This window comes from Ixodes scapularis, unplaced genomic scaffold (assembly GCF_016920785.2).
Source record: "Ixodes scapularis isolate PalLabHiFi unplaced genomic scaffold, ASM1692078v2 PGA_scaffold8__174_contigs__length_109621045, whole genome shotgun sequence".
Classification (NCBI taxonomy): domain Eukaryota; kingdom Metazoa; phylum Arthropoda; class Arachnida; order Ixodida; family Ixodidae; genus Ixodes; species Ixodes scapularis.
Genome location: NW_024609883.1, coordinates 45,324,224 through 45,348,571, shown reverse-complemented (window position 1 = coordinate 45,348,571; position 24,348 = coordinate 45,324,224). Strand labels below are relative to the sequence as shown.

General features: G+C 46.6%; 1 protein-coding gene across 1 annotated transcript in view; it reads right to left on the bottom strand.

The window, feature by feature from the left end:
• LOC8036046 (transient receptor potential cation channel subfamily A member 1) overlaps positions 1-24,348 on the bottom strand; it is a 112,469-nt gene that overhangs the window by 22,543 nt on the left and 65,578 nt on the right. The window contains exons 5-14 of the mRNA XM_040502442.2: positions 23,419-23,655; positions 16,437-16,637; positions 12,980-13,152; positions 11,721-11,885; positions 10,961-11,075; positions 9,639-9,808; positions 8,247-8,331; positions 3,151-3,210; positions 803-889; positions 8-78 (exon numbers count right to left, since the gene is read on the bottom strand). Coding sequence (XP_040358376.1) covers positions 8-78; positions 803-889; positions 3,151-3,210; positions 8,247-8,331; positions 9,639-9,808; positions 10,961-11,075; positions 11,721-11,885; positions 12,980-13,152; positions 16,437-16,637; positions 23,419-23,655 — 1,364 coding nt within the window. The remainder of the gene's footprint in view (positions 1-7; positions 79-802; positions 890-3,150; positions 3,211-8,246; positions 8,332-9,638; positions 9,809-10,960; positions 11,076-11,720; positions 11,886-12,979; positions 13,153-16,436; positions 16,638-23,418; positions 23,656-24,348) is intronic.

Here is a 24,348-nt window from a genome sequence, read left to right as displayed (position 1 = left end):
TAAATACCATTTTGTTTCGAGGTACTTGACGCAGAGGGGGTGAGACAAGAGCTCCTCTCGCCCGTACCGCACCATGATCTAGAAATAGGGGAAAAAAAGGACAAAACAGATGCATTAGCCGCAGTTACTTACCGACAGAATATCATTTATGTGGTGGAATCTGTAGAGTGGTGCACTTAACTTTAAAACTACCAATCCAGAGGGCACCACATACTTGCTAAATTGTATAGGAAGCCACTCATCAAGCCGGCAGCCAGTAACAAACTGAAGCAAACTTGCTCCGTTGCTACCGGCTGCCGGCTTGATGAGTGGCTTTCTCTACATCGTCACAGTCCTTAGATTACCTGGTCTGGAATCTTTCCGCCACACTATGCGAAGGTTTTTCTTAGGGGTACATTGAAGTACCAGAGCTGCGCTGTCGACGTTAGGACTCAACCAATCAGGTTGCTCAGGGGGCCTAAAGGATGGACGTGGAATCGGAGAAGCCTCCAAGCACCAAGTCGCTGGATATGTCTACTTCTTCCTAAAACCCACGGACCAGTCGAAAAGATGGGCAACTGGAGATGCCACCCATACATGAGACCTAGGGGTAATGACATTTTGGAATAATTGAAACACATACCACGTGTTTAAATTTCTAACCTTTTACACTTTTTCCTTTTTTTTCTTTTACATGTATCAGTGCTGCTTACGGTGACAAAGTTTACCAAGGTGAAAACTGCCGTAGTTTCCAGACAATTCAGTAGTTTGGCTGAGGGCCGTGGCGTCGTGTATAGAAGGATGCAAGTTTCCAAACACTCACATTCATGACAGGCAACGGCTGGTCTGTTTCAGGTACAATGTCGCCTACGCCCTCCGTGTTTTGTAAAGCTTGAAAACTGTGCTTGACCTGCATTCACAATGCAACATTTGTTTCATGGTTCCATTCAGTGGTTGAAGGATTCCTATAACATCGTTCTGACTTTCTTTTTTTTTTTCTTTTTGTGAAGCGAACTACACGGTAGAACAGTGGTGGCCAAACCGCGGCTCGCGAGCCGCATGCGGCTCTTTGCTGGTCCAAGTGCGGCTCGCAGGTCCCTCAACAAAGCACCCCTCCCCCCCCCCCCCCCCCCCCCTGCGCGCCTTTCCGCGTTTCCCCAGGAAAAAAAAATATTTCAAAATAAAGCACGGCTCACGGTTTGGCAGCCTTGTACCCCCATACGTACAGTCGTACAGCCTTGTGCCCCCCTACGTACAGTCAGACTCTGAACAAAATTTAAGTTTGTCCCCCCCCCGCGGCTCTTAGAAGTTTCGTGGTTTCGTTTGCGGCTCTTAGGTCGGGTCAGCCTGGCCACCCTTGCGGTAGAACTATGCGCAGTAAAGTCATTTTAAAAAAGCAGCTTTAGTATATACATTGTACAACACTGTTAGCACGAACACGACGTTGGCACTTTTTGGCGTTTTACTTTGAAAGGGTATGAGCGAGCACAAACGAGCAATTTTGTGTCACATTAGTAGTTTTGATGAGTCCTCAAATTCAAAGAAAAAAACAGAAGACTGGCGATTTCTCGTTCACACTAACAGTGTCACAGAGTGTATCTGAAATGTCTCTGTGAGCATGACAACCTTGTAACAACTTCACTATATCCATATTCTTTTATCAGGCAGCAAGGTGTACAGCATGCTTTGTTATACACATGACAATACACGTCAATGGCCACTATAGTGCTTTGTTCGCACTCGAACAGAGACTACGGTAGGAGCTACGCACTCTTGGGACCAATTGGTTGCCTCCTTCGCATCACCTGACCCGGCTCTCAGCATGTGAATATGGCCGGGAGCGTGATGACGTGGCGAAAGAGAGGCATATGACTGGTCCAATGAGGGCATAGCTTCCACTGCAGTTTCTGCTTAGGGGTGAACAGAGTATACCAAAGTTACAGAACTATAATTTTCCCTTTACAGTTCTGGCAAGCTTGAAGTACAGCTTGAAGAACGGTAGTGATATTCCTGAAGCAAAGATTTTATAGCTTCATTGGTTTTACTGTGAAAAAGCTATTCTGTGTCTTTATTTTAATGTGGGAAATTGTTGCATCATACATTAAAAAAATAGAAAATTTCAGCATTCCAGTTTGTTGAGGAAGTACTACTAAACAGAAAGAATAACAAACATAAAGGCCCAAGCAAGATATATAACCTTGCACTTTATGCTTTTACCCTTTCCACCAAAACAAGAGTGAACAAGCCAATTTATATGACCTTAGAGTACAGTCAAACCCGCTTATAACGAACAGCAGGAAACGCTACGATCAGTTTGATAAAGCAAGTAGTTCGATATAGCAAAAACCATTTACAACGAACTTTCACAATGCGTTCGTTGTAACGCGAGAGCTTCTCTTTCTTTCTCATCTTTTCACTTCCACCTTGTAAAAACGCACTAAAAACTTTTTCTTTTTTTTTTGCATGCGTGCAAAAGTACTTTTTAGCTTCCTCCTCTTCTGAATCACTTCTCTTTACTCAATTTTGTTCGCAACTTGAGCTTTTGGAATTTTCTTTCTTTCCTACTTCTTTTTGGGGGAAAGGGACAGGCTAGAAGACGATTGTGTGCGCGTTTTGGATGCTTTCCTGGAGGGAAAAAGTTTGATCTAGCCAATATGTTGTTCGTTATAAAAAGTACTTTTTACATCCATTTTTATTAAAATTTTTCGTGAATTCGATACCGACAATAATTCGCTGTACATGGGTTCGTTCTAAACGGGTTTCACTGTAGTGCTTTTCACGGTCTCTGCTGCCATAACAAAAACTATCCTTCCCCTATCTTACAAACTGCAACAGCCAGGACACTCACCGTGAAATTTTTGTTACAAAAGAATAAAAACAGCACCTGGTAGCACCTCGGGAAAGAGTGGAACAAAACAAACTACTGCTGACAGTGAAATCTCCACTTATCACTACTATCTGGTCACCTCACTGCATTCTTCAATCATTTATTACATGAAATAGCCGAGTTTCCTATATTTTGTACGTGAAAACGTTAGAAGAAATGCAGGGATCGAACGAAACTAATTTCAGTGGTCGAAACCTAGCCGGCCCGTACAGGTGTGCTGGCAAGCTGAAGATTTTAAGTGAGCCATGTGCAGTGTCGCGAGAGCAAGTGCTAATCCAACTCACGTAATAAGACGTGGAGTCGTGGCTATACTTCGACTTGGTGATGCCCCTATCCAGCACGGCCTGAGGAAGACAAGAAAGATATATTAACAAACCCTACAAATCAAAGTTCCCAGCATCGCTGCACAGAGTAGTTTGCGAAGCAAAGACGCTCATGGCTTAGTTTGGACAGAAGCACGGTAATTTTTGGAGATTCGCACCGTGAGTTGGGACGAGTTAGTATCATATGTACTCGAGTAATGGACGCAGTGCTTAAGAAAAAGGCTTGTGGGTCCACTTTCCCGTAGAGCATAGATACGGCCGATCATCGCATTCTATACATAAGAAACTGCAAGTAATGGAATCAAAAGGAATGATCCCATCACTCTGCACAGACAACATTTCCACGACAGGATGTCATCTGTCCCGTAGCCAATCGTTGCATTCTGTCGATCGAGATGATAGGTCATCTGTACGCTTTCTTCATAAGCAGAGCACTTATTACTCATTTAAAGGGCAACTCCGCTTCATTTTTGGTTTTGAAAAAACAATGCAGTCCTCTTCAGTATCGCCTAGGAAGACCACACGTCAAATATTACGACGCAGTTCTGTCTAAATGTTTCTTAAGCGGTCCGGCAAGCTTTGCAACTCGCCAAGTTGCCGAAATCGGCTGACTCGAGCAGGCGAATCCAGGCGCAACCAACAGCGCAGTTAAACTACGGCATGGGCGGAGCCAACATTGAGCTAAACGTCATCACCATGGCCCCCTTTTGCTTGTTTTTACTTCTCCGATCGAGCGTAGCGCATGACGTCAGCAACGTTGCCTCTCGGCGCTCAGCGGTGTCCACGTGATTGGCGTACGCGCCTGCGCAGTGCGCTTCTTGGGAGCAGACCAACCACCTGCCGTGGTCCCGCCGTTACCGCCGTCTTCCGCATCACAACCACCGTCGTCGTCTCACCTTTTGTGATTATTGCCTCTCGGAGTTTCGTCCACACTATGGACGAAACTGCGCAAAGTCGCAGACTTATGCTGCAGTTGTGCAAACATCGTCGAATGCCGTAGACACCAAAACGTGACAAAGAGTGCGGTGCAGACGACACTCTGCCGCACGCGGCACGCCCGCCCCCATCCTGCCCGTCGTTGGGCCGAGGATCACGTGACATCTCGTACCACGTGATGGCCATGTACTTGGCGGCCCGAGGCCAATGTTGCCGGACAAAGCCGAAGTTTCGGTTTCGATTTCCGCCCGTGTTTAAAATTAGATTTAAAAATATATATCCCATGTTTCGCGAAGCAAACGACGTAGAGTTTTTTACTAGGGCTTTTTAATTCGAAATCACTCATTATCCCGAAATCTTCGGAATTGAGCGGAGTTGCCCTTTAAATAGGGTCCTAGACTCCGTTTCGGTTTATGCGCGTGCTTGGCAGGGACGCTGAAAGCCCGGAGCTCGCTTTTGTGGCTTTTGCTACGCTCACACTTAACCCTTTGCGGTCAGATGCTCTGACCAACTTAATGGTCGTTCCGGTCAGAAACTATTTTGGATGCACGGGCCACGGAAACATAAAATTATTTCGGCGTACAAAGGTAACATAAAATATTTATTTTTGCAGAGCTCCTGCTTTCTCGCGTTTTCTAGCGGAACTTCGTCAGTGTATGGTACTTCTCGAAGCATTCTCCAGGGTGGAGGCCGGGATGCTTGCTGCAGGTGTTGCAGAAGAAAACTGTCTCTCTCCTGCCCCCTTTAGTTTTCCGGTCACTGCACACTGCGCAGTCCTTGCTGCTGCGTTCTGGCAGCTTGTAGATAAAGTGCTGCCTTCCATCTAGCCGCTCTTCACAGTCGGATTGGGATGCCGGACCTCTTTTCTTAGGTCGCACTCGGAGGTCCCCGACAAGCTGCTCGATGAGCTTGCGACGGTACTGCAGGTGTTTCTGCCCTTTCAGTCCATTTGCGTCCAACTGCATTTTCATCAGTAGATAGCTGTTGACAATGGAAACTTCAAGCATCCAGAAAAAAAGTTTCCTCCACCACTTGAGAGATTTCCGAGAGAAGGCATAGCTTGCGCAGTAGTGGTCGGCTCGGTCCACTGCCCCATGTTTTCAGTATAGTCGCAAATGACGACGGGCTTCTGGAGCGTCACAGTTTGACCATGAGCTTGAGTTCTCGTCACAGCCTTCATGGAGGGGTTGTGAGCGGAGCTCAGCATAGTTACTTGGCACTTATCTTGCCAAGCAAGGGCCATGAACGAGTTCCCTTGTCGGTAAGCAACTACGTCACCCTTCTTCATCTTTTTCTTCAGCTGCTGCGGCATATTTTTTCTGTTGGTCATCACAGTCCCCGTCAGCTTGACGTCCTGCGAAAGCAACTCCTCGGCGAGTGTTGGCGACGTATAAAACCTATCTGTGTACAGGTGGTACCCCCTTCCAGGCGAAGCGCACTGCACTTTCTCGAGAAGGTGAAGGACGATTCGGCAAGTGAAAGGAAGGTCTAGCCGAGGGAGGCTCTCCGTAGTAGTGCTGCCGTAGTATGGCTCGAATGCAGAAACATACCCAGTTGCGCAGTCCGCGAGTACGTACACCCGAAGGCCCCACTTTGTCGGCTTCTGGGGGTTGTAACACTTGAAGGAGACTCGCCCCTTGAAGCCCACGGTGCTCTCATCTACGCAAATCTTCGGACCGGGCTTGAAATGCTCTCTGCACTTTGAATCAATGTAGCTGACAACGTTTCTCACCTTGCTGCCACGTGTCGGCTGTCCTGATGGACCTTGCGGAGGAGGAGAAACGTGCAGCATCCAGAAAATTTGCAGAAATCTTGTTCGGGTGAACACCAGTCGAAAAAAAGGCATCTTCTTCAGGATTTCTTCGCTGAAGTACTCTTTGATGTCTGGCTTGGGATTCAGAGCCATGTTCATAAGGACTCCGAGAAATGCTTTGAACTCATCGACAGTGACGTCCTCCCAGCTTTTCCAAATGGAATGTTTTGCAAGAGGTTCCGCAGACGAAATCTTCTCGCACGCATACCGGTTTGTTTCGTGAACGATTTCTCCAATCAGTTGATCCGTGAAAAATAATTGAAAAAACTGGAGTTCAGATTGAAGATTTGAGGGCCCAATTTGTGATCCGGGATTACTCACACTGAAGGTAAGCACAGGAAAGTCCGGGAGATTGTTCGTGTACAAACTCCAGGAGGATGCGTGTGGCTGAGCGGCTCCGCGGTTGTTGTCTTGAGCAGTCGTTTCATCTTCATCACTACTTTCGCTCAAATCAGCAGAGGACGTCTCTTCATCATCTGACGGAGGGATATAGTTGTCCTCTTCACTGAAATTGTCGTCACTTTCAACTACATCACGCAAAGAGTTACCATAAAACGAGCGTGGCTGGAACGTGGCCATCCCTCGTGGCAGCGAAATTGAAATTTGCGCGCTCCTCCGTTGTTTAGACTGTTTAGGGTTACTTCTGCCCTCTATGAGAAAAAACTAAAACCCTTTCAAAAGTGAAGTGTATAAACGTTCCTAGAGATGGCGCCACCAATCCAGCAAAAAAGGAGCGAAGGAGCACGTTTAAAAGGGCGCGGGAACGCGTGTCGGGCGACGCCCGACAGCGGACCGGAAGCGTGTTTCTTCAATGTCGGGCGTGGCCCGACACATGACCGCAAAGGCTTAAAGGGCAACTCCACTCAATTCCAGAGATTTCGGGATAATGATTGATTTCGAATTAAAAAGCCCTAATAAAACACACTACGTCGTTTGCTTCGCGAAAAATGGGATATATATTTTTAAATCTAATTTTAAACACGAGCGGAAATCGAAACCGAAACTTCGGCTCTGCCCAGCAACATTGGCCTCGGGTCGCCAAGTACATGGCCATCACGTGGTACGAGATGTCACGTGATCCTCGGCCCAAAGACGGGCGGGATTGGGGCGGGCGTGTGGCAGGCGCGAGTGTCGTCTGCACCGCACTCTTCGCCACGTTTTGGTGTCTACGGCATTCGACGACGTCTGCACAACTGCGGCATAAGTCTGCACACGTGGTGTCTGTCCGCAGTGTGGACGAAACTCCGAGAGACAATAATCACAATCGGTGAGACGACGACAGCGGTTGTGACGCGGAAGACGGCGGTAACGGCGGGACCACGGCGGGCGGCCAGACGGCTCCCAAGAAACGCGCTGCGCAGGCGCATTACACCAATCACGTGGACACCGCTGAGCGCCGAGAGGCAACGTTGCTGACGTCATGCGCTACGCTCGCCCGGAGAAGTGAAAACAAGCAAAAGGGGGCCATGATAATGACGTTTAGCTTAATGTTAGCTCCGCCCATGCCGTAGCCTTGACTGCGCTGTTGGTTGCGCCTGAATTCGCCCGCTCAAGTCAGCCGATTTCGGCAACTTGGCGAGTTGCAAAGTTTGCCAGACCGTTTAAGAAACATTTAGACAGAACTGCGTCGTAACATTTCACGTGTGGTCTTCCTAGGCGATACTGAAGAGGACTGCATTGCTTCTTCAAAACCAAAAATGAACCGGAGTTGCCCTTTAAAGCGAAACGGAGTATAGGAGATAGAGGCACAAGTGTGGAATTGTTCTTTGCTAACAGTTTCCTTCTGCTGTAGTCACAGACGGGACGAGTACGGCGGGGCCTCTCTTTCGAATGCCCCGCAGCCTCCAGCATGTGCTCGAGGCTCGCAAGACGTGGAAGTGTTGTCGAAGGTAGAAAGCCCACGCCAAAGACAAGGTAACCGAGGCTTTACCTGCCATCCTAATCCTATCAATGACCGTACGGCGATCTTAGGGTACACTGGAGGCCCAAATCTAGTACACGGCAGGAGCAAGTGGGACCAAGGGGACAGGACATTGCTGACTCCTGCGGTTTGTCAGCAGTACGAAGCCGGTCGATCGCAGGGCGGTGATGCCCCAGTCCCTTTGACCCGCCGCATAGGTTAGAGCCCCCGTGGCACTCACCTCCGAAAAGATTGACAACATTGGAACGGGTGAAGGAAGCTTGAGCTTTTCCTTTGCGCGAGCACGGTACGCACACGAAAGTGCTTTCCACGCTGATCAACGTACTAAACTCCGAGAGGGCCTCTAGGGTACTCGACCAAACTTAGTTAAATAAAGGAGTAATGCACCATCATGACTTCGGGCATCACGGCCGTGAGTCCCTCCACGAGGCAGGTGTATCGCTTGGTCCGGCAACTCATTACCTCCTCGCTCCTGCAAACAAATAAACAGATGTAGTATCAGATGCACTTTGAAGCCAATAGGTGCCAAGAAAATAAAATCTAGTAAGCATTTATGATATAACATTGTTACAGCAGACCTGGTTACAGCAGACGTTCGGTCATAACATACCGATTTGTGAAGTTTGGCTAGTCTTCCTGTCCATGCCATTCAGCCAACTTTGCTTATTACAGATTCTGTTAGAACATACATTCAGATATAATGGACTATACTAGGGATTTTGTAAGTGGTTCACAATTCCTTCATGGTGGACTCTTAGATGGCAGTCATTACTTCGGACATTATGCTACTTTGGTTCGGTAGCGATGGCATCCATTTTGCAAACTGCTGTCATCGCGCTTGGCACCCTGTGAGCCCCGCACCACCCAAAGCGTGCGGTGACGGCGATCATCGGCGCAACTCGATAAAAAAATCCTACCTTTCAAAGTTAAGAAGTTTCAATAAACCAGTTCTTTTCTAATATATCCATTCACATTTCATCAGTCTCACTGGTGAGAACAGACTCTGGTCATAATCCACGTCCAAGTCCGTAGTAAGGGTGACTGCACTCTGTATACTCCTTTGCAACAGACCAAAATCTTCATCACTAGTGTCAAGGTCTCTTGCAATGAGTTTACAACACTGTACCATTAAATAAGAGTAGCTTTGGAGCAATGCTCAAAAAACCAACACTCTTGTCACTGATTGTCTATGATACAAATATGATTGTTCGTCCATTCTTGTCGCGTGACATTTGTTTACACGCGCGAGCGACTCGTGGACACCGCCATTTGGTAGCCCAGATAGAGACTGGCAAGCGCTATAGGTGACAGTTACGGTTCGGAAATGTGACTCCTTTAATTTTAGATTCACTCTAAGGATACTCCAGCAATGTCATTCTGCTCTGTCGTAAACTGCTTTAACAAGGGAAATAAAAAGTGCCACCTGACTTTCCTGTTGGCCGCATCGACAAAACCTGGCAGCCATTGGCAACGGTGATCCAATGCAACAATACGACTGAAGGAACATTACTTGAAGAATAGCCCCTTTAGCATCTTAGAGTTAAACAATTTTCGAAATACACAAACAAGGCCGCAGCCCTAGAGGCCTCAGTCCAACACAAGTGTACCAGGGCAGCGGATAGCAAAAAGTTGGTTGGTATGGGACCCAGGATCGAGCGGAGAAATCTGCGCTTGCTCAAGGTCTGTGAGCGACGTGCAAGACAGCAGCACCAAAAGAACCACAAGGACGAAGATAGGCTGAAACGGTACGAGATGCAGGCGATGTCCGCAGCGCCTCACCTGGTGGGGTGAGTCACCATCGCCATGGCCACCTCGCTGTGCTTGTAGTGGAGCGCATAGTCTATCGGGGTGAAGTCCTGCTCGTTGTGGGCAATCTTGCAGTTGAGGTTCAGCAGGAGCGAGGCCGTGTTCGACTTATTGTGCATCGCAGCTAGGTGCAGAGCTGTGTTCTGGCCAGTCACAAGAGGAACGTTACGGAAACAATTAAAAACACTCCATCCATTATCCGTAAGAGAGGCGTTTCTCAAAAACCAAAATTAATCAGAGACAGCCCTGACTTCCTATGGAATCGGAGTTGGACATAGAATTTCAGTACTATAGTAGGATGTTTTGGAATTAGACAGAGAGTTCATTGCTATAGTATGATGCCTTTTTGGACCATTAACCTCAATATTTTATTTTAGTTTTTCTGATCCTGATGGGATGCACCAGAGGATATGTCCTTGCCAGGAACAAGGTGCTCATTTTTTCTAAGAGGTTTGCTTTTGCTGCCCATAAATACAAAGCAGTGCTCACTCAGGAATTCATTGCCAAAAAAAAGGGCTCTTATAAATATCAGTTTATAAGAAGCAAATAGCATTTTCATCACCTCTTTATCTTGTGTACATGAATGGCTAATTGACTGAATTATGATTCATAGAAAAAGCACTACAGATTTTGAGATCTTGATACCCTCACAATGATGTCATTATACAATATTATGCGCAGTTCATAAGGATACCTGTGATTGTGTAAAAAAAATAAAGAACATATAGAGCACATTACATTTTGGATCAACCTTTATTGGTGGGGTGTAGCATAATGTATCTGCTGTGTTGCAACAACCCTTTATAAAAGACTCGTATTTTCACATGTTTTTGTTGGGTTGGTCATGTGCTATAAGCAGCCTGGCATTTACACAGCATGAATGTTACTGAAAATTTTGGGAATCCTCTACATATATTGGCTTTGGTTGCAATGGTAGCGCACTAAAAATAGCATGGACGTGAGCAGTTAGTGCCCAGTGTCCTAAGTGTAAAGTAGCACTGTTTGTGCTACTTTGTTGTTTTTTTAGATGTTGCAATACCCAGACTTCTAAAAAAGAAGCAAACTATATAAAGAAAAATCGTAAAACCTGTATGAACAAATTCACATGCATAAACTATGCTAATTTAAAGCCCGAGCAAAGCTAATCTACATCACAGTCACAGGCACAGCATGCATGAAGCAACCAGCAGCTTGCAAATCCTAGGTATGCTTCCTGAGAACAACCATCCCGCAAGAACCGCCCGTTCATTCCTAAAACAGAGCAAAAGTGTGAACATAGTGAGCAATTCCCTCACCCCGTCCCTGTCACTCTGGTCTAAGAGATGGGAATGGACCGCTAGCAACTGTTCCATGGTGTGCGTGAACCCGTTGGTGACTGCGTAGTGAAGTGGGGTCCTTCCCCTGTGGTCCCTAGAAACAAGAATGACAAAAGTGCTGTCAAAGGTCAACTTTATTATCAAATGGTTGCTATTTCTGGAAACCAGACAACCCTTGTCTCCCTCATTGAGAATGATACTGCGACTTTTAGAGCCATCAAGTAAATATTGGCTCCAAGGCTTACTTAAATAACTGAGAAAAAAACAAATACAAAAAGCTTATGTCTTTTTTTGTTTGTTTTAGTTATTGGAGAAAGGTTTCAAAACTTCACTTTTCCTGGGTTTCTGCAATTGTCTCCCAAGAGCATGACTGAACAGAAAATTCATCGGGACGAGATAATCTCATTTTACTTAGATTTTGAATGACCACATTTCCAGGCTAACCCCAGCGACGTGAGGCCATTCGCTACGAGAGAAAACCAAGCTAAAGGCACAAAACACCAATTAACTCTTTTCAAACATCAGTCTAGTGCCAAACCCCAAACACGAAAGGCAGAGCACAGGAAAACACAGACAGACAGTGGCGACTGAATTTCTGCAGAAAGGGGTGGACAGACGACTCCAATCTTTGACCGAAAAAATCCAGGGTGCACATACTAGTTCGTGAAAAAAATGGATCCGTAAGAATAAGAAAGGTTCTAGAACCCACAAACCAGTGTGAGCAGGTGATGTTGCTCACCTGTGCAGAAGTGCTCCCTTCACAAGAAGTAGATGTACGACGCGCGTGTGGCCATTCTGCGAGGCTATGTGCAGGGGCGTCTTGCCCTCGCCGTCCATTTCGTTGATGATTAGGTGACCCTTCTTGCTTTCCAACAGGTGACGCACCGTGTTGTAACGCCCGTACCTGACAACGAGCGTCGTAAGCGTAGTCAGTTCTCATCTAATCTCGGCGCAGTTCCCAGGAACAAAGATGGTGCATCCTTTCACTGTTGGGTGGAAGTTACCAATTGGGTCTTCCTGAACAATGAGATTCTAGAGACTTTTGCAGATTCAGTAGGTGTCCATTGGTACACTATGCATCCCTAAAAAGGGTAGCTATAAATGAGCTTGTATTTCTTTTAAATTATGCTTTTGAGAAAGAAATTTCCAAATCATCAAAATCTTAGTGAAATTGAAATGGGACTAGGCAAAATGTGGCACTTATCCACCAACCTCTGCACAGCAGATGCATGCTCTTTCCGCAGAACATTTAACACAAAAAAAAATAATTCAAGCACAAGTAGATATATTTGTTTGCTTGCTTCCCCATACGCGAGTATCGGATTAGCTGCAATAAAGTTGTTTCTCGTCTTTCTTACTTGCCCATCTATTTCTGTACGTCCTTCAGATTTTCTCCTCTCTAACCAAGAGTGTGCTGCCCAAAACTGTAGGATCTAAACTCAACTAGATACCGCTTTGCCTTTGTCTTGTTCATTTGCTCAGTTTTAAGTTTTTCGGGTTCTATCAGATCGGATCACATGCCATTCTAGAGCACCCCAGAGCATAAAAACTGTACCAAGGCTCAAATTCGCAGGGCCACCCATGTCTTGAAGTTAAATAAAGCTTGGGAATAGGATAGCCAGTTTCACATAAGGACATAGGCGTGTACGCCCACTTTTTTTTTTAGTGCATCAGAGTCGCTGAATGTATTGCCAGTTACGTCGACAACTTCACTTCTAGACCGCCGAAAACTGTGAACATCCAATTCACCCAAGAAAGCCGGCGAGCAAATCGGCATCTACTACTTTCTGTTCTAGCCGCTAGGTGCCATTGATTTTGCAGAAGTCGCGAATACTACAGCGGCACAGTTTACCAACATCTTGAAGTTTGGTGTAGCCTTTTGATGGACCGTTCAGCACATCACCGTGCCTTTCAAAAGCAATTGAACAAACCGTTCAGCACATCACCGTGCCTTTCAAAAGCAATTGAACAAGCTGACCGTGCACAACAATATCGTACCTCGCAGCGAAGTGTAGCGGCGACTGGTTTTCGTTGTTCTTGAGGTTGACGATGGCCCCGAACTGGAGGAGGCCTTCTATCGTCTTGAGCTGGCCGTTACGGGAGGCGTAGTGCATTGCCGTGCAGCCCTGCATGTCTCGCTCGTTGAGCAGCAGGGCAAAGTCTTGGAGCCGCTGGAATGAGAAGATTGCACGGCGTTACGACAAATGCCAATGCGAAATGGCCAAAAAAGAATGAAGTAGGAAACGCGTCCAAGAGAAACCCTCGGCTTGCTAGACGAGCTGGGCAGACGTGGTAGGACTCGCACAAATGCAGCATGGCAACCGACTTCAAAATCTTTGATGACAATAGTGATTCGACGATCACTGTCGTTATTTGAGTGTATAGTGTCTCTGCCGTACTAATAACGACTTTTTCGGGACCGATAAAGAAAGAAGATGAAGACATACGCTCCAAAGCGGGCGGCATGTCGGACACGAGCACTCTGTGAACTTTTCCCGCGGACTCGAGTTAAGTAAACGTGTTGACAAGAGCTTAGGCCAGTGCATAGTACAGACAGGTGGTTTTGTTTGTTGCTGTCAAAACTGAAATAAATCATGCATGATGTGAGCATTGAAGAACACAATCCTGTCCGCCGGTGACACAGGAAAGTAAGACTGCACTATGAAATACTGCAATATATTTAATATCCAGTTGACAGACTGCTGTTTCAGCTGCTAGACAACACTGAATTTCAGAAAGCGTCTGTGGAGAGGCACCAACAAACTCCGACTCTTGCCCAGCACCTTAGATGCACAAGCTATTAAGGTAGAAAGGTTAAGAACAAGAGAGGGTAGTAGACGTGGCAGGCAGTTTACCTGACCATTTTAAATAGGGTTACAGTGGAGAACAGGGGAGGACAGGGGAGGCAATCGCCCACCTGACATTTCAGACACTTACATGTAAACATACGGGGGAAGGGGAAGAAATCCTCCCCTCCTCTTTCATTGCTGTTGCCACTCTTAAAAGACCTTAGCACCCTCCTTTATCTCCCGAACAGGATCCATCGGGATCGTAACACAAAAGTCAGGAAGTATAAGCATTTCCAAGGAGGCCCTTCCATGTGTTCATCAAGCTTACTGTTTAAGCTCCTTGAAACACCCCGAAATCTGAGAAAATATTGTACAGTTCGCAAGATTCACGGCCGAGCCAGGTGAGGTGAGCCAGCTGACGTGTGCCAGATTTCACATGTAAATGTTGGCACCCTTTCAGGCAAGATTTCAACGAGTGTGTAGGGTGCTGATACGAGAACACACAAACTCGCTCAGGCTCCACCATAAAACCATATTCAGTCAAGTACAAAAAAAAAAGCATTAGAAAAGCTTGATGATGCTGCCAAAGACCGCAATCATAGAATATGTTGACTGCAAACCCCACACCCCGTGTGGGGTTTGTAAGTGAGGCCAATGTGGCTGGGGCAGCCCTAGCACAAACGACACACATCGCGTCATGTTGCAACGCAAAACAATGTTGTCACGTGACGTCCTGAGGTCACGTGCTCTGCGACGTCGCATAACGTGGCAGTTCGTGACGTCACGGTGTCAAGTGATCTCATGACGTCAGGCTAGTGTCAATCAAATGTAACAGTTTTTCATGAAATTTGGCTAACAAAACACATTCTATGCTTTAATAAAAAAGAAAAGAAGGATTCTAAAACTGAGGTGCAGCTTAAAGCCTTAAAGGAACACTGACACCCCCCACAATTTTTTTTTTTCTTTTTTGTCAGGCGATTCCTTATGGTTGTCGAAATACTAACCAATTAATATTTTGCTACAGAGTCACACATTTTTTTAATAAAGCCAAAAAACGTAACTGCTCGAAACTGAAACTCCCGCACCGCACGGTAAAGTGGAGAGGATAGAGTGAGTGGCGGAAATCAAGTGGCTACACCCAACCGTGCGGGTTTTTTTTTTTTTTTTCTCCCCGCACGTAGCAGACGAAATGTGTTTGTTCGCCATGCGATTCCTTTGCAGTTATGTTTGTTCTGCTCGCTCTTCTGTACTTCAAGATGAGTTGTTTTGTACATTTAAGTGTTGGCAATTAGTAGTAACTTGTAAGTGCCCGAGTGCCGTGGTGAATTCCCGTGATCGGCTCCGAAAAGAATACTCCCAAGATGTTGCGTGAAGAGTTGCCTCCCATGTCCTGCATCTGAAAGTGGCATTGTGCAGCAAAGTGCAGAAGTTTCCAAAAGATCACCGGGTCGGTATCAATGGCTGGCTTCAATTCCTGTAGAACAGTTACGCGAAGCTCGGAAAGCAGACGCTATTCGATTCATATGCTCCTTGCATTTTGTGGAAAGTGACTACATTGGGTTCACAGGTGTCAAAAATGGAATCCCATACCACTTATTTCAGCGATGTATCGTCCAAAGCAATTGTTTTTTTCAGTGATAATGGTAAACAATGAAATGTAAACATTGCAAAATGCTTGTCAAAAAAAAAAAAAAAAAGGTACACCCACACCAGGGATTGAACCCGTGCCCTCTGCGTGTGAGGCGGACGTCTTTCCACTGAGCTACTGAAGAAACTCAATAATGCATAGTAATACAATGGGTAGACTGTATGCCGGAAGTTTTCTGCCGATTTCCCTTCAATACATGCACTCCCGGCTTGAAGTCGGGCAGCACCACGCATTGGCCACATTCACATCCAGTAAAGAAACCGTACGCATGCGTATTCAACTCGAAGTACGCATTTAGTGCTTGTTGATTGAGCGAGCGATGTCTTCAGCCACAAGGGACGACAGCTCGGCGACGCCTCGTGCAATCGGCTTGCTGGTCGGGCGTGTCGTACGGGATGAATATCAGTTCTTTTGATCGGTTCAAAATTTCTCTTTCGAAGGAAGACAGAATTCGCCGGTACTGTGAACGACAGTTCTTAAGTAGAGGTCCAACGCCCGTCGTCCGCTGCCATCCGCTAGTCCCCCGACTGTGGTCCCATGATACGCAAAACGGTGCCACGTTGAGAATTATGCAGTGAACGCACAGAATGTTTCCAGTTGTCTGTGCTACCTTTTTTTTTTTTTTTTTAATCAACGTATTTGCAGCTTTCTGGAAGCCACAAAGAATAGGTTTCATATTTTGGTTTCTACTTTTAATACTGACTGTGTGCCATCAATGACCCACGACTTTGATTAAATTTGGTGGTCACGTCGAAACCTAAGAAAACGGCCCGTGACCACGGAAAAGAGAGTGAGCGCGACTCAAACAGGCCAGTTCTCGATCGGCGGTTTTCGGGCGGAAATAAACCGAATTTCGAGCCGCAAATTCTGTTCTGGGTAGTTGGGCTCTCATATGTCAGGTACAACTAAAAACCTCGGCGAGCGTAAATACCCTGTCAGCGTCCCTTTAAAGTGCGCCAAGTGTCATAAGCAAATGCTTCTCGTTTGCATGCCAATACGATCGCGATGATGGCAGTACCTCGTTGATTTCGTTGTAGAAGTCATCCAGGCATCCGCCGCTCAGGACGATGTGGTGCAGCAGGTTCCGGCGCAGGTTGTCCTTCACCGTCAGGTCTGCGCCGAGGGTGAGGAGCGTCGTGACCGTCTTCCAGGCACCGCGGGCGGCGGCCAGAAGGATCACGGATCGGCCTTCCTTGTCTGTGGCCGTCATGCTTGCTCCCTGCGTCCGTCGCATCGGCATTTCCCCGATTATAAACGAAGCAAAAAACTACGCTAAAGTACGATCGCTATGATAAGGGTAGCAAATAAATGTGGGCCGGATGGGTACGTACGGCAGTTCATGATCAGTAGGCATTCAAAAGAACTCTGGGAACTACAGCGAGTTGTCATTTTGCTGATGGAAAGGTCGAGGCATATTCTTGAAAGATGCACAAACGAATACAGGCTACAACGCCCCGAATGTCGTAAATCGAACTCCAAAACACACCGAACACAGAAATTCAAATCCATGGCGATCTTGTCCATGGCGCCAGCAGTCCTGGATCGGATTGGATAGTGATGGCAGTAATGGGTAATGGCTCTAGTCAGATAATCAACGAACATCAAAAGATATGAAAACTTCTACTTCGCTGGAAAACGCCATTGATCTTTTCTAGATGAAGGATAACTTGTTTGAATTATTCTCTAAGTTATTTTGATACAAAAGGACAAGATGTCATCAGCGTGTGGTGAATGTGACGGAACAGAAACCGAAACCACAATTTGCTCGCTTGTTGTTTTTTTTGTTTTTTTTCCCCATTTGTTTTTTCGCTAGTCTTCCCTTTTCTGTTTAAAGGAACGCTCTAGTGCATTATAAATTTTAATTTATCCGTATAACAGATATGACTGAGATTCAAAGCAGCATTTTTTAAGCCATAGACCTTTCCAGCGGCAGTCTCGAACGAAGCGATTTACAGTGCATGTCCCTGGTTTTGAGAGGGTACGTCAGTGTTGCCCGACTGCGCTGAGCTGTGGAGTTTCTCGTCAGTAGGCTGTGGCAGCCTGCGTTGGCGCCATTCCGGACGCTGGTGGCGGCTGAATTGCCGCGTTTTCTTTTTTATCTTGTGTTCTGTGGCGAGCATAATTTATAGAGGTCTTTAAGAAAGCAGTGCTTTATTTTTGGGAACAAAAACGAAGAAATGAAAGCTGTTTTGGTGAGTCCGTGCGCGAAAGAACAAATGCAACTGGAATGTTTGTTTCATTTTATGCTCATTCTTTTACGGCACCGTACACTCAGCCGTGTCAATCTATAAAGGTCAAAATATTTGACCACACAGGATATCCGTACTGCATGGATATTCTCCGCCCACAACATAAAATTCAATGAGTCTCATCAATCGAACAAAAAATATATTGTACGTACCCCTCGGTGCCGCGTTATCCGAACAGGATTTGAGAAAGGTCTCAAATAACAGCATATCCGATATACAGTGTCGACGATAGTCACTTCACGACGATCGGACGGAATCTGGCGTGTTTTGGGGAACATGTAGAAGAGAGCTGCTTTTTTGCACAGCTTCATAGCAAGTGAACGAACGTGCTTATTCCGTCGCCACACCCCGGACCCGACCCTATCAGCTAGTTTTTTCGAAGACCCGAAACACAGCCTGGAAGGCTTTTTGGAGATTATCTCGACGGAAATAATCCTCCAAGCGCGTCGAACTGCCTGCGTAGCGGGCTGCTTGACGTTCGCTCTCTTCGTTCGTTTCCTGCGAAGGCCGAGCGGGCTACGAGCCCTGGTATTCCCTGGTTCTCACAGTAGAAGATAACATACAAAGGGTAAGCATCCTAAACAGGCGAATAAAGCAAAAACTTCCAAGGAAAGCCGGCGAACTCCGAATGCAAAATGCAGGTGGGGAGTCACGCTGACCGGGTTTCCACAGCTCAGGCGGGTGCCAGAAATTTCTGGCTGATAGGGGTCGCTCGGTTCACAAAATGGCGGCGGCCAGAGCGAGAGAGAAAAGGGGAAAGGGCTACCGGCGCTTTCCCTCTTTCTGATTGTGTAGAAAGAGTGAAAGTCCCGGATGAGAGGCTTCGCCGGTGTTGGATGTCTGCTGTGCGCGAACTTCGTTCGCGCTTTCTTTTCTGTTTTAAACTCGCAAACTTAATTAAAGCCAGAGGCTTCGATGGCAACAGTCGCCCGGTCGTCGGGACACCATTGCTGGGTCATATGGTGCACGAATAAAAACAGAGAGCATAGAATACTGTCCGAGGACATATGTAGCTTGCAAGGAATCCAGCAAGGCGAGAGCGGCTGCAATGTCTTTGAACTCCATCGCTTTCCACATGACCCCTGTCTCCGGAGGCAGTGGATTACTTGCGTCCGTAAACCGAAAAGGCGTTTCCTCAACGCCATCCTCTCGACTTCGCTCGGAACATTTCGTGAATGGAGCGCGCACCGAACGCTGTACCGCCGATGAACATGGGGTACGCTCGCAATGTGCGTGCGAGTTTTCTCATGATAACTGCTGTTTCAACTTGTAAAATTTCGTAACTGAATTTATCTTAATAGTGATAATTTGCAGTGGTGACTGAATCGATTTTATCATCTACAACACTTAGTTGAAGGCTTATTTCCGCCGCCGGGTGAGGCTGGAAATTGTTGAAAACGTAGTTCTATTGTTGTTGTTGTTGTTTTTTTTCTTTTTTTAATCGCGATCTCCTGCGTGATACCAGAGAGCCGGCAAAAGCGCTCCTTGGAGTGCCGCTGGTGGGTTGTTTCCGTTGACTAAGGCGCTTTGGGGCGCTTGATAGTCGCTGCAGGGAACGTCTCGTGTGTTGCGATCTGCGTTTTCGAGCCCAGTGCGCACGTTTGTTTGTTCGAGTCATGGCATCCGCCAGCGGCAGCGAACGTGCCAGCATTAGAAATTGGAGGTGAGTACTCAAAATATTGCATCAAATAGTAAAATAATTCGTGGCTGCTTCGAGGCTTTCTGAGGTTCGATAAAAGTACATCTAGAGCGTCTTCGTCGTTCATTCACAAGGAAATATATGAACAGGGGCACGAAGATAAAAACAGCGCAGCAAGACGATATGTAGCAGCTCCGGGCGTCTACAATGTTAATTGAGGTTCCCGTTTCGTGTATCGTTTGTTGATTACAACTAAAAGCGGCTACGTTGAAATAGGCCTATTGCAAGCAAAAATGTATAAATGGTTCATCATTTCCAGTCATGCGGAAAGCAATGGAGCTTAAAAACATTCCAGCCGTACTTGCCTTGCCGGATTCCATGCAAGCTACATAGGTCCTCGGACAGTATTCGACGCTTTGTGTCGTTATTCGTGCACCCTATCACCCAGCAATGGTGTCCCGATGACCGGGGGACTGTCGCCATTAAAGACCATGGCTCTAATTAAGTTTGGGAGTTTGAAACGTAGAAGAAAGCGCGAACGAAGTTGGGGCACCGCAGACGCCCAACACCGGCCAAGCCTCTCATCCGGGACTTCCACACCTTCGACACAATCAGAAAGGAGGAAAGCGCCGGTAGCCCTTTCCCCTTTTCTCTCTCGCTCTCAAAATGGCGCTACCCACGGCCAGAGAGGAAATATTATGCGGCCCCCGACACGCTACCAAAAGAGCCCCCTCGCGATCCCAGTAATCTTGTAAGTCGGTGACACTGCGAGACCCCCTCGCGATCGAAGTAATCTTGTAAGTCGGTGACACTTCAGCGTCCTAGAAAATGAGGAATATACCTGCTATAAATTACTACCGTTAGTATGTTTCGAAAATGCGAACCCAAATGCGCATATGCGTGATGCGCTCCTCGGCGAGCGATTTTAAATTTGTAAACAATTCTTGGTAAAATAGGATAGAACAAATTAATCAATAGCCCGAATTCGCCGGGCATGGCCGACAATTTCAGGATTTATGAAAATTTCTTCTTTTCTTTTGAGCAGAAGACGCGATGTGACAAACTTCTTTGTCGCGTTTTCGATTCGGGAAGAGCTAAGCGTCAGTTGCTGACGAGTATTTGCTCGGCAGCAACTGTCGAGTCACACCTGGATAGAAGCGTCGGTATCGGCAAGCTCGATGCAGCTAAAACAAGTGTGCGGCGCTTTTCAACGTGCGCACGTTCAAAGCTAAGAAGACACTACGTCAATTACTCTGGTGAATGCAAAACCTTTTAGGAGCGAAGTTTCTTAGGGGCTAGCCATGTACGTATGTCCGTCTGATGTCCGGCGTCGGGTGCTCGTGTACGTGAGCACGTGTTCCCGTGCTCGTGTAAGGCAAAAAAAAAACACAAAAAAAAACGCATTTTTACGTGGTGAATGATGTTGATCGGGGCGAAGCTCTGGTGGTGCTTGCCTGCGTAGACGGTGAGCCGCAGCATGCCGAGCCTTTCGTTCGTTTCCATCCATGTCAGAAAAAGAATGTGTGGTATGGAACGTGGTTATATACGCATTTGAGCATTTGACCGCAGCGTGACATGAATGAAAACGAACGAAAGGCTCAGCATGCTGCGGCTCAGCGTCCACGCAGACAAGCACCACCAGAGCTTCGCCCCAATCAACATCATTCACCACGTGGAGATGCGGTTGTTTTTTTCTAAAACAAAAACAAAAATTTACAGAAATCCGAAAAAAAAAAAGAACAAGAGTTAGAGAGGCTTTGAATAGCCCTGACGCACGCCGCGCAAGCTGTAATGTGAAGCTCCAGGCTTGTTTTTGAACATTTTTAAGTTTTTCTAATAAAAAAGCAACTTCGAGACGCTGTTATTTGTTAGAAAGATTACTCACAAAAACGTTATACGCGTTACTTTAATAAATAACCCGTTTTAATTTGCATAGTTGCGAACTAACATAGTTACTCCGTGCTTTGATTGTGACATAGCGCGTCGTCTGCTCGCATCCTACAAGTTACGTCACACACGGAAGGGCGGCCGCGAGGTGGCGCAACCGGACAGAGGGCGACCACCTGTAGCGCGGACGTGACCAGCGTTTCACGTTTCTCCGTCTTGCATTTGGAAGCCCACATGAGCAGCTCGCATTGGCGTTCAGGAACTGAAACCAGGCGTGAATAGAGCTCCAAAAACTCTTCAGCGCCATGAGCTGCCCCGTTTTCCAAGATATTTGCACGCAGAAACGCCTAAAGTAATTGCAACGTACGCCGGTGCTACGAAAGGAAGGAACACGAAGCGCTTAAAATGCTCTTCCGTGCTTCTAGCGGCAACGTTACAGCGGTGACGTTGCCAACTTGTTACTCGTGGCATCTGAATTTCAACTTGCGCCGTCTCGGCCATTTTAATGGCGGCTTGGAATATGGCCTAGTTTTTGTGTGTGGACGTTTGCCCTAAATTTTCAGCGTCAAAAGCTTTTTTTTTTTATATTTTGTTACAGTGTATAGCTATCCTTTTGTTTTGTCTGGCCGGCACGCGTTGGTAACGCAGTGCGACCTCAAAAAGTGAGGGGGAGTTGTATTTTGAGAGGAAGCCTTTCAAGTTGGTGGGCCGCAACTACGACAACAGTAGAACAGGGAGCCCAAGTGAAGCCTGCAGCGTCTTAAAAATTAACAATGCATGCAGCTTCACTCGCTTTATCTTAACAGCGCTTCCCTATTTGTGAGCGTCTGTAGCGCCGAGTTCACCCTGCTTCGTCATTGGGGGGGGGGGGGGGGGGGGGGGGGGGGGTAAGGCTTTTGAACCCCTTGTTGACCTTGGAGAGCTAGGAAGAAGAGGGGGGCATCCTTCTTCCCTTCCCTCCCACCTTTCTTCACCCTCTCCGGTCTTTGATCCGGCGCGCTTCGTCCTCAATTTTAGGCGTTTTGACCCGCTGAAGCAAAAGGTTGCCGACCCCTGCTATAAGCCAAAGAGAGATTTCTTTTCTTCACATATCGATGTTTATGGACAATTACGTCTGTCATAGAAGCCGTGCTGGTACGCATGCGCAGGATACTTCTATATCTTTTTATGAAACGCGAAGCATTTGCACATGAGGTACACGCGCTCTTTCACAGAGAGCGGCATCACACCACTATAATGACAGTTTAGAGAGGTAAGAGCTAATGTTTCTGACCGCGCGCCTGTGGCGGAAGCACTTGCAAACTCCAATTCGTTGTTTAAAATAAATTAACGGTTTTAGCATATTAGTTCTTCAAATTATAAACCAGACTCAATTACGGACGAAATGCAAGAAACGTTTAGGAGTGCTCACAAAAGCGCGACTGGCACGACAAAGAATGATCACCAACTTTTGTTTCGATTCTAGATGACGACGTTACAGATATATTAATTCTAGTTTCTACTTTTTGAAAACAGGGCCATAGCTTTTCTTACACTAACATTAAAGCTTATACATCCATTGCGATAATTAGCGTTAGATTTCACTTTCTTTATTTAAATGCTCTCTTCCAAGTTTTTACTCACATAAGTTAATTTGGTCGTTATTTGTGTTTATTCAAGGTACAGCAAATACAACGCCCCCCCCCCAAATAAAAAATAAAACAACAACAAAAAAACATTATGTTTTTATTGCAAAAATAAATTCCGCATTGCCCAACGCTCATTCTTTGCCCAAATGTTCAGCTAGCGGTCGGATCCAGATGCCAAAGCTTTAGCACGAACCATTATCTTCTTCAAAAGTTATAAGTGGCTTTCTGCAAAATTCAATGGGAAAGTGGGGCCCATTTTCGCCCGTTTTCGGTAACTGGCGCCAAAGAGCTTCGTGTATTGACACTTAACGAGACCTCTCTCCGCCGCCATTTTCCCACTGAAAATTTCAGGGCATCACTTATACCTTTTGAATAAAATGCGGTTATTGCTGAGACTTTAGTATTTGGTTAGGTCAGGGTAGGTTAGGTTATGCTAGGAGAATGAGCGTTCGGCGATGGGTGTTTTATTCTTCCGGCCAAAAAAAAAAAAAAGACATAAAAGCGTATTATGATCATTTAAATTTGTCAAATTTAGATTATCATAACTGGTCACTCCAAATTCGACTACAATAAATGCTACCGCTATGGGACGCCTACCTCGGACACGAGGTACTCGACGAGCTCGACGTGGTCGAACATGGCGGCGCAGTGCAGTGGCGTCATCTGCTGGGCGTCGCTGCAGGTGAGGCAGTGCAACTTCTGGTCCGGCTGGGAGGAGAACATCAGCTTGACGATGTCGATGGCACCCTGAGCGCACGCCAGGTGGACCGGGGTCGACAGGTCATGCTGCTGGGTGCTGATCAGGGCGCCGCTCTCCAGGCACAGCTTCACAGCCTGGACGAAAAACACATTTACAGGGCGAGCTCTCTCTACAGCTTTTAAAGGGATGCTGAACCAAACATTTCAGTGTCTATAATAAATGGCGGACGATCTTTCCCCGAGCCAGCAGCTGCCACGGTGCGAGAGCAAGGAGAATAATGACAAGCTTTTCATCTCCACAGTGGGGTCTGGTGTAAAAGATAAGCGATCAACTGGCTTGACAAGCACGTAGCTTTTACCTGTAGAGATGAAAAGCCTGTCTTTATTCTCCTTTGGCCCGAAGCCCACACATTTCACTGGGGGACTATGACGTCAATTTCGTTGCGTGTGCTCTTGCACACCGGCGGCTGCTGGCACGTGGAAAGAACGTGCGCCACTTAATATGCACAATAAGTTGTTTGGTTCAGCATTAAACACCTTAAACGGCCCGCAAAAAAGAAGAAAAAAGGTTTCTTATTGTTTTGCGTTGCGATTTACTACAAAGGCCCAAATAGGTGGTGAAAATTTACATTAAAAAAATGACTTCGCTAAAAAAAAAAAAAAAAAGAACAGCAGAATCTTACTTTGCAGAATGCACGCGCAGTCAGAAGTGATACCGACAGATGTCGTGCTCCGCGTCGGTCGGTTCGGGTTTTGCGGAATCGTCAGCTATCATGACACGAATCGACCGGTGATACCAAGACGCGGCGTTCGCCACCTGTTGGCAGC